Raw genomic sequence first — 16639 nt, forward strand, 5'->3', positions numbered from 1 at the left:
GAAGGTTTTGTGTCATGAGTGTAGTGACTGGAAGGTTTTGTGTCATGAGTGTAGTGACTGGAAGGTTTTGTGTCATGAGTGTAGTGACTGGAAGGTTTTGTGTCATGAGTGTAGTGACTGGAAGGTTTTGTGTCATGAGTGTAGTGACTGGAAGGTTTTGTGTCATGAGTGTAGTGACTGGAGTTTTGTCATGAGTGTAACGGCTGGAATTTTTTTTAATCGGTTACAGAGCCTGGAAGAATTCTAACGTCCTAAGAATTCCTGTGAGTTATGTTTTGGTAGAGAGAAATAGTTGTGTTTATACGCTGGTGAGTACACTCGTGTGATTATGATTAACTTCACTCAGTGTCGTGTCAACATGCGAGGGGATTACACATATAGGATTAATGAGGCTGATGTGAGTACATGAGTTATGATCCTTTCTCTCAGCTTCTCGCAAGTGAGTCTGGAAAGCTCTTTGGACTTAATCATACCCTTCAGGACCGTAACATCTGGGAGAGCAAGGAATGGCTGGCATCTCTAGAATTTTGAAAAGATAAAAGCATTTTGTGTAAGTAAATTTTTAGAAAATGTTGACATGTTATTTTAATAAATTAAATCCAGTCTACGGCATCGTTGAATAGTGACAATTAGCTAATTATTATTATTATAATCAAAGGGGAAGCGTTAAACCCGGAGGATTATACAGCGCCTGGGGGAGGGGGATGTGGAAGGCATTCAGGCTTAATTTAGGGAACTGGAGCACAGATCCAATTCCCTAAATCAAGAGCCCTTCACCAACATCAAGGAACCTTCCTTGAGGGGAACAATTAGCTAAATATTTAATATAAATTAAGTCTTAATTATTAAGTCGTAAACTGGTAACTACTAGTCTTAGGACATGTTTCCGTAAGACACCTGTTGTCCCTGTTTGTCCATCAGTAAAAAATGGGTACCTGGGTGTTAGTGGACTTGCGTGGGTCGCATCCTGGGACAAAACTGACCTAATTTGCCAGAATGTTTTGCATAACAAGCGGCGTTCTATATAGTGGTATGTCATTGATGTCAGCTATGGTCTGTATACCTTGCACATGTACTTGTAGAATTAAAGATTTTATTATCATGTTAGTGACATCCTTGCCTCTGAGGATTTGCTCTAGCTAATACCTGCTTCCTCTCCCTCTCCTTCCGTCCATCACTTTCCAGCAGGCTACGTAAATGCATATGCTTGGCGTGGTGGTGTGCGTGGAATGTTTTTGTGTAACACAGGTGTTCAGTCCCTGGAACTGCCAGGCTGAAGTGGCCACCTTCAGGGCCGGGGGATCCTCAGACTTATGATAAAACGTAAAGATATGTATACTTGAGATTACTTTTGAATAGATTTCAGTAAATCAAAGTTAAAACAAATTATTCAGTATTTTATTATGTGAAAATGCATATTGAACAACAAATATTGTTCGTTAATAAGATAAAAAAAAAAATACAGAGAGAGAGACGAAAATTCATTGTTACTCTCAAGTTTCATTTTCTGAGTTGGTTCAGTAGTCCTCAGCTGATGTAATACTCTGAGCCAAAACAACATTTGTTATTGTCTTGATCACAACCAGGCAAGAAAATTCTGCCTCAGTAAGGAGTTGGAAACAGATACTGAGCTTCTCTGGTTTACCTGCAGGTGTGTCCAGAAATGACAAAGAAACCTCCCCAGTGAGTAGCCAAGTTTGACTTTCCTCGAGGCGAAGTTATTCCAGGAATTCATCAACAACCTTCCCAGTTTTGTGGATGTCTAAATCAAAAGCTTTCCTGCTCATATGTGTTTGTGAAGATTAAATTGTTTTGATAACTAACGATTCTTCTTGATAAATTAGACACATGTGCAACATTTGGATATCTTTAAGATACCCAAATGTTGCACGTGTCTAATTTATCAACTTGTCGGTTCTGAACCATTCATCTTCGATTCCTCTTACTTTTCATATGTATTAAGAGTTTCTGGAAAATTTCTGTCAGGTCCTGGTTTAATAACTGTGAACGATTTCCAGAAATTCACTCAGCTTACAGGATGATGTAGTTACTCCCTTGAACTTACCCTCCAGATGAAGAAATCTCTTCATTAGTATCACTTATGGTCTGAGTTCTCTGCTCATCAGTGTTTAACTGGCTTAAATTTATGCTAGGAAATGTCTGCCCGGCATGTCAGCCAGGCATGTCAGCCAGGCTTGCCAGCCAGGCTTGTCAGCCAGGCTTGTCAGCCAGGCTTGTCAGCCAGGCTTGTCAGCCAGGCTTGTCAGCCAGGCTTGCCAGCCAGGCTTGTCAGCCAGGGATCATCCTTGCTAAACCTCCTAATGCTAACGTTCTTGCGGATTTTGTTTATTACTCGAGATTAAATCGATTTTCTCTCCCGCTATATTAGGTTACGTTAACACTCATTATCACCAATTATAAAATACAAACAATAATGAATGAAGGTGAGAATATATATTTTAAGCAGTAACAGAAACCTGCAAAACATCAAGGTTTCTGGACTAGGCCACCATTTAAACCCCATAAACCAACCTTCACACTTGAAACCCACAAACCAACCTTAAAATTTCAGTGTCTGTCGTTTATAAAGGAGTCTGGGTTGACCTCTGAAGTGGTCAGTCACAGAATTATTTATCCTTTCAGTGGAAAATATAGTTTCATTCTCGGTAACATAACTCGTGAAAATATTTCGTCCCCGAGAGAGCCATTGGACTTGTGAATGGTAGAGTAAATACTGTTGATATTTTCGTTCCGTTTCCTGGCAGGTGACTTGGAACGACTGAGAATTCGGTGTCTTCCACTAGATGGAGTTCAGTGTGAGCTCCATCTAGTGGAGTGAGTCAGTGTGAGGCTGAATTTCTGCTGTCGCCAAGTTCTTTCGATTGAAGTAGAGGTGGATGATGGCAGTATCAGTAACGACCTCTAGCGTGGAACTCCGCTCCTCCTTTCATAAAACCATCCAGCACCGTAAGCCATCCAGTCATGGTTTTGCTGCTGGAAATAAGAAAAACTGACCATTTTGAAAATGACGCTTGCAAAAAAAGTTCTGTCATGAAGTCATCATCTGCTATATCGAGCAAACATCTCTGGAGGTTCACCATCGATTTCCAGATTCATTTTTTAAATGAATCGAAAATTTTCTTGACTGACCCACGATTGCAAACCATACCATGGTGGGGTTAGAACCCGCGATCTGAGTCATAAAACTCCAGACCGACGCGCTAGCCACTGGACCAGTGGGTAGCGCATAGGTCTGGAGTTTTTTTATCTGATTGCGGGTTCTAACCCCACCGGTGGTATGGTTTATTTTCTTGATTGTTTCAACCTATGAAAAACTTACTTGAAAGCTTCTCCTGACATGCTGTCTATTAGTCTTTTTTATGGTGTTGTCAGAAGGCTGGACTAATTCACGCTTTTCAATCTTATATGCACAAAGTCCCGACCGTAGCCAGGGTCGCTGTTCAACAACTCCTTTACGACTCGTATGAGGTTTCTCACAACCTGCAGTTATTCACAAGACTTCGAGAAATGTTTTAGTAATACTTTCATTAGAAACAGCCAATAAAGTTGTCGCCCTTTAACTCAACCAAACACTTGGCACTTTATCTCTGAGACTTGAGTGAACAGACGATGCTTGAGCTGGTTTTCTGTCACTGATTCATTCACCAACACTTTCTAATATTTATAAACAGTGTGGGTGACAGGCTAGAACGATCGCTCATCTTAGTAAACCCAGTCTTAAAAATTCCGACTTGTGCAGAATACAGAAGACCCTAACTGAAGATATAAAAATCCAGATGTATTCCTGTAAACCCATTTGGGACCTAGTTCCTAGACCATTTGCGTATCCATATGCTCTTGAGCTACCGTCTACGGGATGGATATAGGGTGTACAATACACTAGCCACTTCGTCGGCAGAATCTAATCTACATCAGAAGACCTTACACAGCAGTCCTCAACAGCCTGAGGAAGGACAGGATCAGGGTAGTCTCGTATTATCGAACACACATACTTCTCAAAACAAATCATTCAAAGCAAACTGTACCTCTAACTTAGCCTAGTTAAACTAAATTACATCCTGGTAAACTTTGCGGTAGACTGGACTAGCAGAGGCTGTTGTGAATGAAGATTATTAACCTGTAACATGCTCACGTGTGAGTTAATGTGTCTCCTTGAGAATACCAAGTTAAGTCTAGGTTATTGCTTCTTGACGGTAGCAGCAGCAGCAGCACGAACGGCGTTCAGGTCTGGGGCTGGGTCTCCCCTGGGTCCTGGGGGTCCGGGAAGGCCCCTATGTCCCGGGATCTGTGAACCGGGCTCGCCCTTCTTGCCTCTCGTGCCCTTGTTGCCCTTGATACAGTCGCCGGTTTCGCCTATGGGTCCTTGAGGGCCCGGGGGTCCTGGGTGCCCTGGGGGCCCCGGTACACCCTGGCGGGTCCTGCTGGTAATGCTGCCCTTGTGGCCAATCTCGCCAGGAAGTCCTGCAGGACCTGGAGATCCTGGAGGGCCGTCAGGGCCCTGAGGGCCCCTCACACCTGCAAATACATTACTGATTACCTGTCAAACCCGCAGTTATCAGTCGCTACAAACTTGATTTTGCATTTCTAGTAATTTATTTTCTTACCTAATTATTATAGTTTATTTTTTTATATATATTTTTTTAATTATTTTATTATTATAATGATTATGTCCGTGGGGAAGCCTTGAGAATCAGAGATAAACAAGTATTCTTCAAGGAAGGTAAGAGCACCACGACTTCCTTAACTCCAGAGACCTTCATCAGGATCAACACACCTCCCTTTTCCCCTCGATGGATCGTCTTGCCCTTTAGTGTGTGTGTGTGTGTGTGTGAAGAGCTTTGTCAAGTAATAAGCTGACAACGCTCTCTCTATACTCACACTAAAAAAAAAAAAAATTTGTCTTATATTTACAAATGTTGACAGCCTGCCATATGTATCCCGTGTTGACATTGCGGGTTACGACAGAGACTAAACTTTCCACTGCTTCAACATAATTTGACCTTATGACGTCTGAAGTTGCAAATTCCACTTCTGGTGATTCTCTCTGTTTTATAATATAGCTGAAGTGTTTCTTGTTATACTTATGGCACACTTGTCCTCCTGTTGTGTATCGTATCTACCCTGTACAGCATAATTTGTCTACCCTGTCCAGCATAACCTGTCTATCCTGTCCAGCATAATCTGTCTACCCTCTCCAGCATAATCTGTCTACCCTGTCCAGCATAATCTGTCTACCCTGTCCAGCATAATCTGTCTATAGACCCTGTCCAATATAATCTACCTTCCTGGAGTTTACCTGGAGAGGGTTTCGAGGGGTCAACGCCCCCGCGGCCCGGTCTGAGACCAGGCCTCATGGTGGATTAGGGTCTAATCAATCAGGCTGTTATTGCTGACCGCACGCAAGCTGACGTACGAACCACAGCCCGGTTGGTCAGATACTGACTTTAGGTGCCTGTCCAGTGCCTTCTTGAAGACAGCAAGGGGTCTATTGGTAATCCCCCTTATGTATGCTGGGAGGCAATTGAACAGTCTTGGGCCCCGGACACTTATTGTGTTGTCTGTGTACTCGTGGCCCCCCTGCTTTTCATCGGGGGGAATGTTGCATCTCCTGCCGAGTCTTTTGCTTTCATACGGAGTAATTTTCGTGTGCAGGTTTGGTACCAATCCCTCCACGACCTTCCAAGTGTATATTATCATGTATCTCTCTCGCTTGCGTTCGAGGGAATACAGATCAAGGACCTTCAACTGTTCCCAGTAATTTAGGTGCCATTTCGTACTTACGTGTGCAGTGAAAGTTCTTTGTACACTCTCCAGGTCTGCAATGTCGCCAGCCTTGAAGGGGGCCGTTAGTGTACAGCAGTATTCCAGCCTAGAGAGCAGAAGCGATTTGAAGAGAATCATCAAGGGCTTGGCGTCCCTAGTTTTGAAGGTTCTCATTATCCATCCTATCATTTTTCTAGCAGATGAGGTAGATACATTGTTGTGATCTTTGAAGGTGAGATCCTCTGACATTATCACTCCCAGGTCCTTCACATCACTTTTCCGCTCTATTGTATGGTTAGAATTTGTCGTATACCCTGATACATTTTTAAATTTCCTCAAGTTTCCCATATCTGAGTAGTTGAAAGTTCTCCTCGTTGAACTTCATATTGTTTTGAGTGGCCCATTCGAAGATTTGGTTGATGTCCGCTTGGAGTCTCGCGGTGCCTTCGATGGAAGTCACTGCCATGGTGATTCGGGTGTCATCCGCAAAGGAAGACACGGAGCTATGGCTTACATCTTTGTCTATGTCAGAAATGAGGATGAGGAATAGAATGGGAGCGAGTACTGTGCCTTGTGGAGCAGAGCTTTTTACCGTGGCTGCCTGGGACTTTTCCTATTATTCCTTTATCACGCATTTTGTGTGCTATTACACCATGATCACACATGTCGAAATCTTTTACAAAGTCTGTGTATTCTACATCTGTATTTTGTTTATCCTCTACAGCATCCAGGACCTTGTCATAGTAGTCCAGTAGCTGGGACAGGCAGGAGCGACCTGCTCTAAACCCGTGTTGCCCTGGGTTGTGTAACTGATGGGTATCTAGGTGGTTGGCGATCTTGCTTCTTAGAACCCTCTCAAAGATTTTTATAATATGGGATGTTAGTGCTATCGGTCTGTAGTTCTTTGCAACTGCTTTACTGCCACCTTTGTGGAGTGGGGCTATGTCTGTTGTTTTTAGTGTGTGTGTGTGTGTGTGTGTGTGTGTGTGTGATGACCCCTGTGTCCATGCTCCCTCTACATAAAACGCTGAAGGCACGCGATAGGGGCTTCTTGCAATTCTTGATGAACACGGAGTTCCATGAGTCTGGGCCTGGGGCAGAGTGAATGGGCATGTCATTTATTGCCTTTTCAAAGTCTTGCGGAGTTAGGATAATATCCGAGATTTTTGAGGTGACCAAATTATGGATTTCGTTCATAAAGAATTCATTTGGATTGTCGACCCTTAGTCTGGGCAGTGGCTCACTGAACACTGAGTCATATTGGGACTTTAATATCTCACTCATTTCTTGGCTGTCATCTGTGTATGTCCCATCCTGCCTAAGCAGGGGCCCAATACTGGATGTTGTTTTACCCTTAGATTTGGCATAAGAGAAGAAGTATTTTGTTTTTATTTTCAATTTCCTTTTTGTATGTTATTGAAATTGAATTTCGTGAAGAGACCATGACTGCTCACATTTTGCTGGTCCGGAGCCCTGTGCATACATGTCTGTACCTCTGTTATGTTGTGATCTGAGTGTATTGTCTTTGATACAGTTATATTACGTATCAGATCGTCATTGTTAGTGAAGATGTCCAGGGTGTTTTCTAGTCTTGTTAGCTCTACTATTTGCTGACTTAAGGTGAATTTGGTGCAGAGATTTATTAGTTCGTGTGTGTGTGAATTTTCGTCTGAGCTGCCTCCTGGGGTGATCTCTTCTGATACATTGTTTGCTATACTCCTCCATTTTAGGTGTCTCAAGTTGAATCTTCTAGTAGTGGGATGTTTGGGGCAGGAGTTGGCAGATTTTCCAGACACTGGTCAATTTTCTCAAGCTGCTGCTGGAACTGCCGGGAAGTTGCATCTGGAGGCTTGTATACTACCACAATGACAAGGTTTTGGTTTTCAGTCTTTACCGCCAAAACTCCAACTACATCATTTGAGGTGTTTAGTTCTATGCAAATGAGCGACTCGGTGACATACAGGCCAACCCCACCCTTGTTGCCATTGTTGCCTTGTTGCCATAAACACAACGTCTTCCTCAAGTCAATCTTTATTGTAGTTCCATTCTCGTCTACTGAAGACCTCCACCGCTGAAGACCTCCACCGCTGAAGACCTCCACCTACTGAAGATTTCCACCACTGAAGACTTCCACCAATGAAGACTTCCACCAATGAAGACTTCTACCACTGCTTAAGACCACCACTGCTTAAGACCACCACTGCTTAAGACCACCACTGCTGAAGATCGCCGCTGAGCACCACCGCTGAAGACCTCCACCGCTGAAGACCTCCACCACTGAAAACTTCCACTGCTGAAGACCTCCACCGCTTCCACCACTGAAGACCTCTACCACAGAAGACTTCCACCACTGAAGATCACAGAAGATCTCCACCGCTGAAGATTTCCACTGCTGAAGACCTCCACTGCTGAAGACTTCCACTGCTGAAGATCCCCACCGTTGAAGATCTCTACCGCTGAAGACCACCACTGAAGATCTACCACCGAAGATCTCCAACGCTGAAAATCACCATTGAATACCACCACCACCACTGAAGATCACCACTGAAAATCACTGAAGGCCTCCACCACTGAAGATCTGTGGAGAAAAATTTTCTCTAACACCCAGCGGGATGGACGCCCCTTGGGGATAGTGACGCCCACTGGGGCAGTGACCCCCCCATACTGTGAGGATGAAACGGGTCATGACCTGCATCCTCTGGACTAGCAGAGCTCAAAAAGGTCTTATGCGCTACTACACAACCTCAATTAGTACATTCCAGAATGTCTCTTAATCTTAACATGTGTCTCTGATCCAGCATAATCAGATACCCTCTAATGGGATTAGTTTCATAGCTGATAAAATGTGACACACGAGACGCACATGTACCGCAGAATTTACCCTCTGTAGGAGTGTTCATAGGATTTGTCTGCAAGTTTTATGAACAGAAGTTTGAGAAAATGGCGATTTCTCAAGACCGGGGAGAAATCCGACAATATATGCATGGGAACTGACACCTGGGGGAATTATTTTCATAAATCCGCATCTCAGTCTGAAGGAATCAGCCTATTTTGAATGTGTTAAGTTGAGAGAGCTGGCAGTAATGTCTATCGACACTGTCAGCAACAGTGAAAATGTGACGAGGTGGCCGGGTGCTGCCCTACCCCGGCCACCGGACGTAGAAAACATTCGTGGCCAATTTCGTGTCCGTGTTTCCCGTGCCGTTGATTGACGATCTCCAGGAAAATGTCATTCGTCCTGCCGTAAATAGATACGGACATTTCAACGAGTGTAGCAAGTACCTCACGGGAGCACTATTTCCGTGTAGCTCATTAGCGTTAGCCGTCAGGCGACGTGTGCCAAGCAGACTACGAAGTGGAGGCGTCCAGCGTCATCTCTTCAATCAAATCGACGATTTCGGTCTAAGTGACATCAAGACATCACAGACTCCCGTTATAATGAGCCAGGCAAGTCTCTATTGTACTTGCATGCACCTATTTAGTTTAGATGTTGAGTGAATTGAACTAACCATTACGAGGTTGTGAGGCGCTATACCAGCCCAAAACTGCAGGCAAGGGCCGCCCACGATTACCAAGTGCTATACTTGCAATATCTAAACAATATATATCATGATGAGCATTATCCCTGTTATTTAATCTTCCAGACAACCCTGGTGGGCAGGTAAGACACATGTGCAACAGAAACGTTTCGCTGTAGCAGGTTTCTTCAGTCGAGTAAGTTGGCAGAAGCAGTAGAGATGTGAAGACGATGTAATCAGTCCATCACCCTTAAGTGGGCGAAACGTTTTGAAATAGATACATGTACTTAACTGTTCCTCATGTGTCTTACCAACTTGTCAGTATTGTATGCAATTTTAATTAGCCCTAGTGAATCTGTAGGCAGCGAATTACAGTGTGGAAACACTTGAGGGAGACTGTAAGTGGTGAAACACTTGAGGGAGAGTGCAAGTGGTGAAACATTTGAGGGAGACTGAAGACCACCACCACCACTGAAGATCTCCACCACAGAAGACCACCACAGAAGACCACCACAGAAGATTACTAAAGACCCCTGAAGATTACTAAAGACCACTGAAGATTACTAAAGACCCATGAAGATTACTAAAGACCCCTGAAGATTACTAAAGACTCCTGAAGATTACTAAAGACCCCTGAAGATTACTAAAGACCCCTGAAGATTACTAAAGACCCCTGAAGATTACTAAAGACCCCTGAAGATTACTAAAGACCCCTGAAGATTACTAAAGACCCCTGAAGATTACTAAAGACCCCTGAAGATTACTAAAGACCCCTGAAGATTACTAAAGACCCCTGAAGATCACTAAAGACCCCTGAAGATTACTAAAGACCCCTGAAGATTAATAAAGACCCCTGAAGATTACTAAAGACCCCTGAAGATTACTAAAGACCCCTGAAGATTACTAAAGACCACTGAAGATTACTAAAGACCACTGAAGATCACTAAAGACCACTGAAGATCACTAAAGACCCCTGAAGATTACTAAAGACCACTGAAGATTACTAAAGACCACTGAAGATTACTAAAGACCACTGAAGATTACTAAAGACCACTGAAGATTACTAAAGACCACTGAAGATCACTAAAGACCCCTGAAGATTACTAAAGACCACTGAAGATTACTAAAGACCCCTGAAGATTACTAAAGACCCCTGAAGATTACTAAAGACCCCTGAAGATTACTAAAGACCCCTGAAGATTACTAAAGACCCCTGAAGATTACTAAAGACCACTGAAGATTACTAAAGACCCCTGAAGATTACTAAAGACCCCTGAAGATTACTAAAGACCCCTGAAGATTACTAAACACCACTGAAGATCACTAACCACCACTGAAGATTACTAAAGACCCCTGAAGATTACTAAAGACCCCTGAAGATTACTAAAGACCCCTGAAGATTACTAAAGACCACTGAAGATTACTAAAGACCCCTGAAGATTACTAAAGACCCCTGAAGATTACTAAAGACCACTGAAGATTACTAAAGACCCCTGAAGATTACTAAAGACCCCTGAAGATTACTAAAGACCCCTGAAGATTACTAAAGACCCCTGAAGATTACTAAAGACCCCTGAAGATTACTAAAGACCCCTGAAGATTACTAAAGACCCCTGAAGATTACTAAAGACCCCTGAAGATTACTAAAGACCCCTGAAGATTACTAAAGACCCCTGAAGATTACTAAAGACCCCTGAAGATTACTAAAGACCCCTGAAGATTACTAAAGACCACTGAAGATTACTAAAGACCACTGAAGATTTCTAAAGACCACTGAAGATTACTAAAGACCCATGAAGATTACTAAAGACCCCTGAAGATTAGTAATCTTCAGGGGTCTTTAGTAATCTTCAGGGGTCTTTAGTAATCTTCAGGGGTCTTTAGTAATCTTCAGTGGTCTTTAGAAATCTTCAGGGGTCTTTAGTAATCTTCAGGGGTCTTTAGTAATCTTCAGGGGTCTTTAGTAATCTTCAGGGGTCTTTAGTAATCTTCAGGGGTCTTTAGTAATCTTCAGGGGTCTTTAGTAATCTTCAGGGGTCTTTAGTAATCTTCAGGGGTCTTTAGTAATCTTCAGGGGTCTTTAGTAATCTTCAGGGGTCTTTAGTAATCTTCAGTGGTCTTTAGTAATCTTCAGGGGTCTTTAGTAATCTTCAGGGGTCTTTAGTAATCTTCAGTGGTCTTTAGTAATCTTCAGGGGTCTTTAGTAATCTTCAGGGGTCTTTAGTAATCTTCAGTGGTCTTTAGTAATCTTCAGGGGTCTTTAGTAATCTTCAGGGGTCTTTAGTAATCTTCAGGGGTCTTTAGTAATCTTCAGTGGTGGTTAGTGATCTTCAGTGGTGTTTAGTAATCTTCAGGGGTCTTTAGTAATCTTCAGGGGTCTTTAGTAATCTTCAGTGGTCTTTAGTAATCTTCAGGGGTCTTTAGTAATCTTCAGGGGTCTTTAGTAATCTTCAGGGGTCTTTAGTAATCTTCAGGGGTCTTTAGTAATCTTCAGTGGTGTTTAGTGATCTTCAGTGGTGGTATTCAGTGGTCTTTAGTAATCTTCAGTGGTCTTTAGTAATCTTCAGTGGTCTTTAGTAATCTTCAGTGGTCTTTAGTAATCTTCAGTGGTCTTTAGTAATCTTCAGTGGTCTTTAGTAATCTTCAGTGGTCTTTAGTAATCTTCAGTGGTGGTCTTCAGTGGTCTTTAGTAATCTTCAGGGGTCTTTAGTGATCTTCAGTGGTCTTTAGTAATCTTCAGTGGTCTTTAGTAATCTTCAGTGGTCTTTAGTAATCTTCAGGAGTCTTTAGTAATCTTCAGGGGTCTTTATTAATCTTCAGGGGTCTTTAGTAATCTTCAGTGGTCTTTAGTGATCTTCAGGGGTCTTTAGTGATCTTCAGGGGTCTTTAGTAATCTTCAGGGGTCTTTAGTAATCTTCAGGGGTCTTTAGTAATCTTCAGGGGTCTTTAGTAATCTTCAGGGGTCTTTAGTAATCTTCAGTGGTCTTTAGTAATCTTCAGGGGTCTTTAGTAGTCTTCAGGGGTCTTTAGTAATCTTCAGGGGTCTTTAGTAATCTTCAGGGGTCTTTAGTAATCTTCAGGGGTCTTTAGTAATCTTCAGGGGTCTTTAGTAATCTTCAGGGGTCTTTAGTAATCTTCAGTGGTGTTTAGTGATCTTCAGTGGTCTTTAGTGATCTTCAGGGGTCTTTAGTAATCTTCAGGGGTCTTTAGTAATCTTCCGGGGTCTTTAGTAATCGTCAGGTCTTTAGTAATCTTCAGGGGTCTTTAGTACTCGTCAGGGGTCTTTAGTAATCTTCCGGGGTCTTTAGTAATCTTCAGGGGTCTTTAATCTTCAGGGGTCTTTAATCTTCAGGGGTCTTTAGTAATCTTCAGGGGTCTTTAGTAAAGACCCCTGAAGATTAAAGACCCCTGAAGATTAAAGACCCCTGAAGATTACTAAAGACCCCTGAAGATTACTAAAGACCACTGAAGATTACTAAAGACCCCTGAAGATTACTAAAGACCCCTGAAGATTACTAAAGACCCCTGAAGATTACTAAAGACCCCTGAAGATTACTAAAGACCCCTGAAGATTACTAAAGACCCCTGAAGATTACTAAAGACCCCTGAAGATTACTAAAGACCCCTGAAGATTACTAAAGACCCCTGAAGATTACTAAAGACCCCTGAAGATTACTAAAGACCCCTGAAGATTACTAAAGACCCCTGAAGATTACTAAAGACCCCTGAAGATTACTAAAGACCCCTGAAGATTACTAAAGACCCCTGAAGATTACTAAAGACCACTGAAGATTACTAAAGACCACTGAAGATTTCTAAAGACCACTGAAGATTACTAAAGACCCCTGAAGATTACTAAAGACCCCTGAAGATTACTAAAGACCCCTGAAGATTAAAGACCCCTGAAGATTAAAGACCCCTGAAGATTAAAGACCCCTGAAGATTACTAAAGACCCCTGAAGATTACTAAAGACCCCTGAAGATTACTAAAGACCCCTGAAGATTACTAAAGACCCCTGAAGATTACTAAAGACCCCTGAAGATCACTAAAGACCACTGAAGATCACTAAACACCACTGAAGATTACTAAAGACCCCTGAAGATTACTAAAGACCCCTGAAGATTACTAAAGACCCCTGAAGATTACTAAAGACCCCTGAAGATTACTAAAGACCACTGAAGATTACTAAAGACCCCTGAAGATTACTAAAGACCACTGAAGATTACTAAAGACCACTGAAGATCACTAAAGACCACTGAAGATCACTAAAGACCACTGAAGATTACTAAAGACCACTGAAGATCACTAAAGACCACTGAAGATCACTATAGACCACTGAAGATCACTATAGACCACTGAAGATCACTAAAGACCACTGAAGATCACTATAGACCGCTGAAGATCACTAAAGACCACTGAAGATTACTAAAGACCACTGAAGATTACTAAACACCACTGAAGACCACCACTGAAGATCACTAAACACCACTGAAGACCACCACTGAAGATCACTAAACACCACTGAAGACCACCACTGAAGATCACTAAACACCACTGAAGACCACCACTGAAGATCACTAAACACCACTGAAGACCACCACTGAAGATCACTAAACACCACTGAAGATCACTAAACACCACTGAAGACCACCACTGAAGATCACTAAACACCACTGAAGACCACCACTGAAGATCACTAAACACCACTGAAGACCACCACTGAAGATCACTAAACACCACTGAAGACCACCACTGAAGATCACTAAACACCACTGAAGACCACCACTGAAGATCACTAAGCACCACTGAAGACCACCACTGAAGATCACTAAACACCACTGAAGATCACTAAACACCACTGAAGACCACCACTGAAGATCACTAAACACCACTGAAGACCACCACTGAAGATCACTAAACACCACTGAAGACCACCACTGAAGATCACTAAACACCACTGAAGACCACCACTGAAGATCACTAAACACCACTGAAGACCACCACTGAAGATCACTAAACACCACTGCACCACTGAAGATCACTAAACACCACTGAAGATCACTAAACACCACTGAAGACCACCACTGAAGATCACTAAACACCACTGAAGACCACCACTGAAGATCACTAAACACCACTGAAGACCACCACTGAAGATCACTAAACACCACTGAAGACCACCACTGAAGATCACTAAACACCACTGAAGATCACTAAACACCACTGAAGACCACCACTGAAGATCACTAAACACCACTGAAGACCACCACTGAAGATCACTAAGCACCACTGAAGACCACCACTGAAGATCACTAAGCACCACTGAAGATCACCACTGAAGATCACTAAGCATCACTGAAGACCACCACTGAAGATCACTAAACACCACTGAAGACCACCACTGAAGATCACTAAGCACCACTGAAGACCACCACTGAAGATCACTAAACACCACTGAAGATCACTAAACACCACTGAAGACCACCACTGAAGATCACTAAGCACCACTGAAGACCACCACTGAAGATCACTAAACACCACTGAAGATCACTAAGCACCACTGAAGACCACCACTGAAGATCACTAAGCACCACTGAAGACCACCACTGAAGATCACTAAACACCACTGAAGACCACTGAAGATCACTAAACACCACTGAAGACCACCACTGAAGATCACTAAACACCACTGAAGACCACCACTGAAGATCACTAAACACCACTGAAGACCACCACTGAAGATCACTAAACACCACTGAAGACCACCACTGAAGATCACTAAACACCACTGAAGACCACCACTGAAGATCACTAAACACCACTGAAGACCACCACTGAAGATCACTAAACACCACTGAAGATCACTAAACACCACTACTAAACACCACCACTGAAGATCACTAAACACCACTGAAGATCACTAAACACCACTACTAAACACCACCACTGAAGATCACTAAACACCACTACTAAACACCACCACTGCATCATAAACTTTACTAAAGTGTCTTCCAGGATGTTTTAAAGTTTTCACAACTTTAGCACCGTTAATGTCAGTGTTCTTCCATCACTTGTTGGCGCTTGGCACTTGTTGGTGCTTGTTGGGCACTTCTTGGCACTTGTTGGTGCTTGTTGGGCACTTCTTGGCACTTGTTGGTGCTTGTTGGGCACTTCTTGGCACTTGTTGGTGCTTGTTGGGCACTTCTTGGCACTTGTTGGTGCTTGTTGGGCACTTCTTGGCACTTGTTGGTGCTTGTTGGGCACTTCTTGGCACTTGTTGGTGCTTGTTGGGCACTTCTTGGCACTTGTTGGTGCTTGTTGGGCACTTCTTGGCACTTGTTGGTGCTTGTTGGGCACTTCTTGGCACTTGCTGGTGCTTGTTGGGCACTTCTTATGCACTTCTTGGCACTTGTTGGGCACTTCTTGGCACTTGTTGGAACTTCTTGGCACTTGCTGGTGCTTGTTGGGACTTGACGTTTTTTGGGACTTGGCGCTTATTGACCCTTCGTGGCGCTTGTTGGCACTCGGCGCTTTTTGGCACTTGGTTCTTGTTAGCACGTTTAGGCACTTGTTGGCGCTTTTTGGCACTTACCGCTGGTTAGCCCTTCTTGGAAATTGGCGCTTGTTGGCACTTGTTTCCGTCTGTAGTGCTTGTTGGCACCTTTTGGCACTTGCTAGGGAAAATATTCGCAAAAAAATATATCCAGTTTTGGACATAAAACTAACAAACTCTAGAGACGTCAAGAAAATTCTGAAAGTGTCGCTAAGTCACTAAACTAGTTGTCAGATATTAGCAAAGATTAGCAAAGAGTGAACTAGAAAATCTAGATTCTAAGTTCTGTTAGATTTCAACAGATTCATAGAAGACTTTGTAATGGCTAAAAATCTGAGCAAAGTGGACAATGTTTTCCTAACTTGACGAATATTGATAAACTTGACGCCCGTTGAGAACTTGGCGCGACTCTGGAGCATAGGAAGAGAAGTGAGGGAGACAGGAGGGTAGAGAAGTGGGGGAGACAGGAGGGAAGAGAAGTGGGGGAGACAGGAGGGTCGAGAAGTGGGGGAGACAGGAGGGTCGAGAAGTGGGGGAGACAGGAGGGTCGAGAAGTGGGGGAGACAGGAGGGTCGAGAAGTCGGGGAGACAGGAGGGTCGAGAAGTGGGGGAGACAGGAGGGAAGAGAAGTGAAGGAGACAGGAGGGTCAAGAAGTCGGGGAGACAGGAGGGTCGAGAAGTGAAGGAGACAGGAGGGTCGAGAAGTGGGGGAGACAGGAGGGTCGAGAAGTGGGGGAGACAGGAGGGTCGAGAAGTGGGGGAGACAGGAGGGTAGAGAAGTGG

At 43.3% G+C, this 16639-nt stretch overlaps 1 protein-coding gene across 1 annotated transcript in view; it reads right to left on the bottom strand.

Moving 5' to 3' along the window:
- Positions 1–1384: 1384 nt before the first annotated feature.
- The window catches only part of LOC128686479 (collagen alpha-1(XVII) chain), an 88307-nt gene continuing 73052 nt past the window's right edge, over positions 1385–16639 (bottom strand). The window contains exon 5 of the mRNA XM_053773427.2: positions 1385–4536. Within this exon, the coding sequence (XP_053629402.1) occupies positions 4199–4536 (338 nt within the window). The 3' untranslated portion in view covers positions 1385–4198. The remainder of the gene's footprint in view (positions 4537–16639) is intronic.

Source organism: Cherax quadricarinatus, chromosome 17 (genome assembly GCF_038502225.1).
Source record: "Cherax quadricarinatus isolate ZL_2023a chromosome 17, ASM3850222v1, whole genome shotgun sequence".
NCBI classification, from domain to species: Eukaryota; Metazoa; Arthropoda; class Malacostraca; order Decapoda; family Parastacidae; genus Cherax; species Cherax quadricarinatus.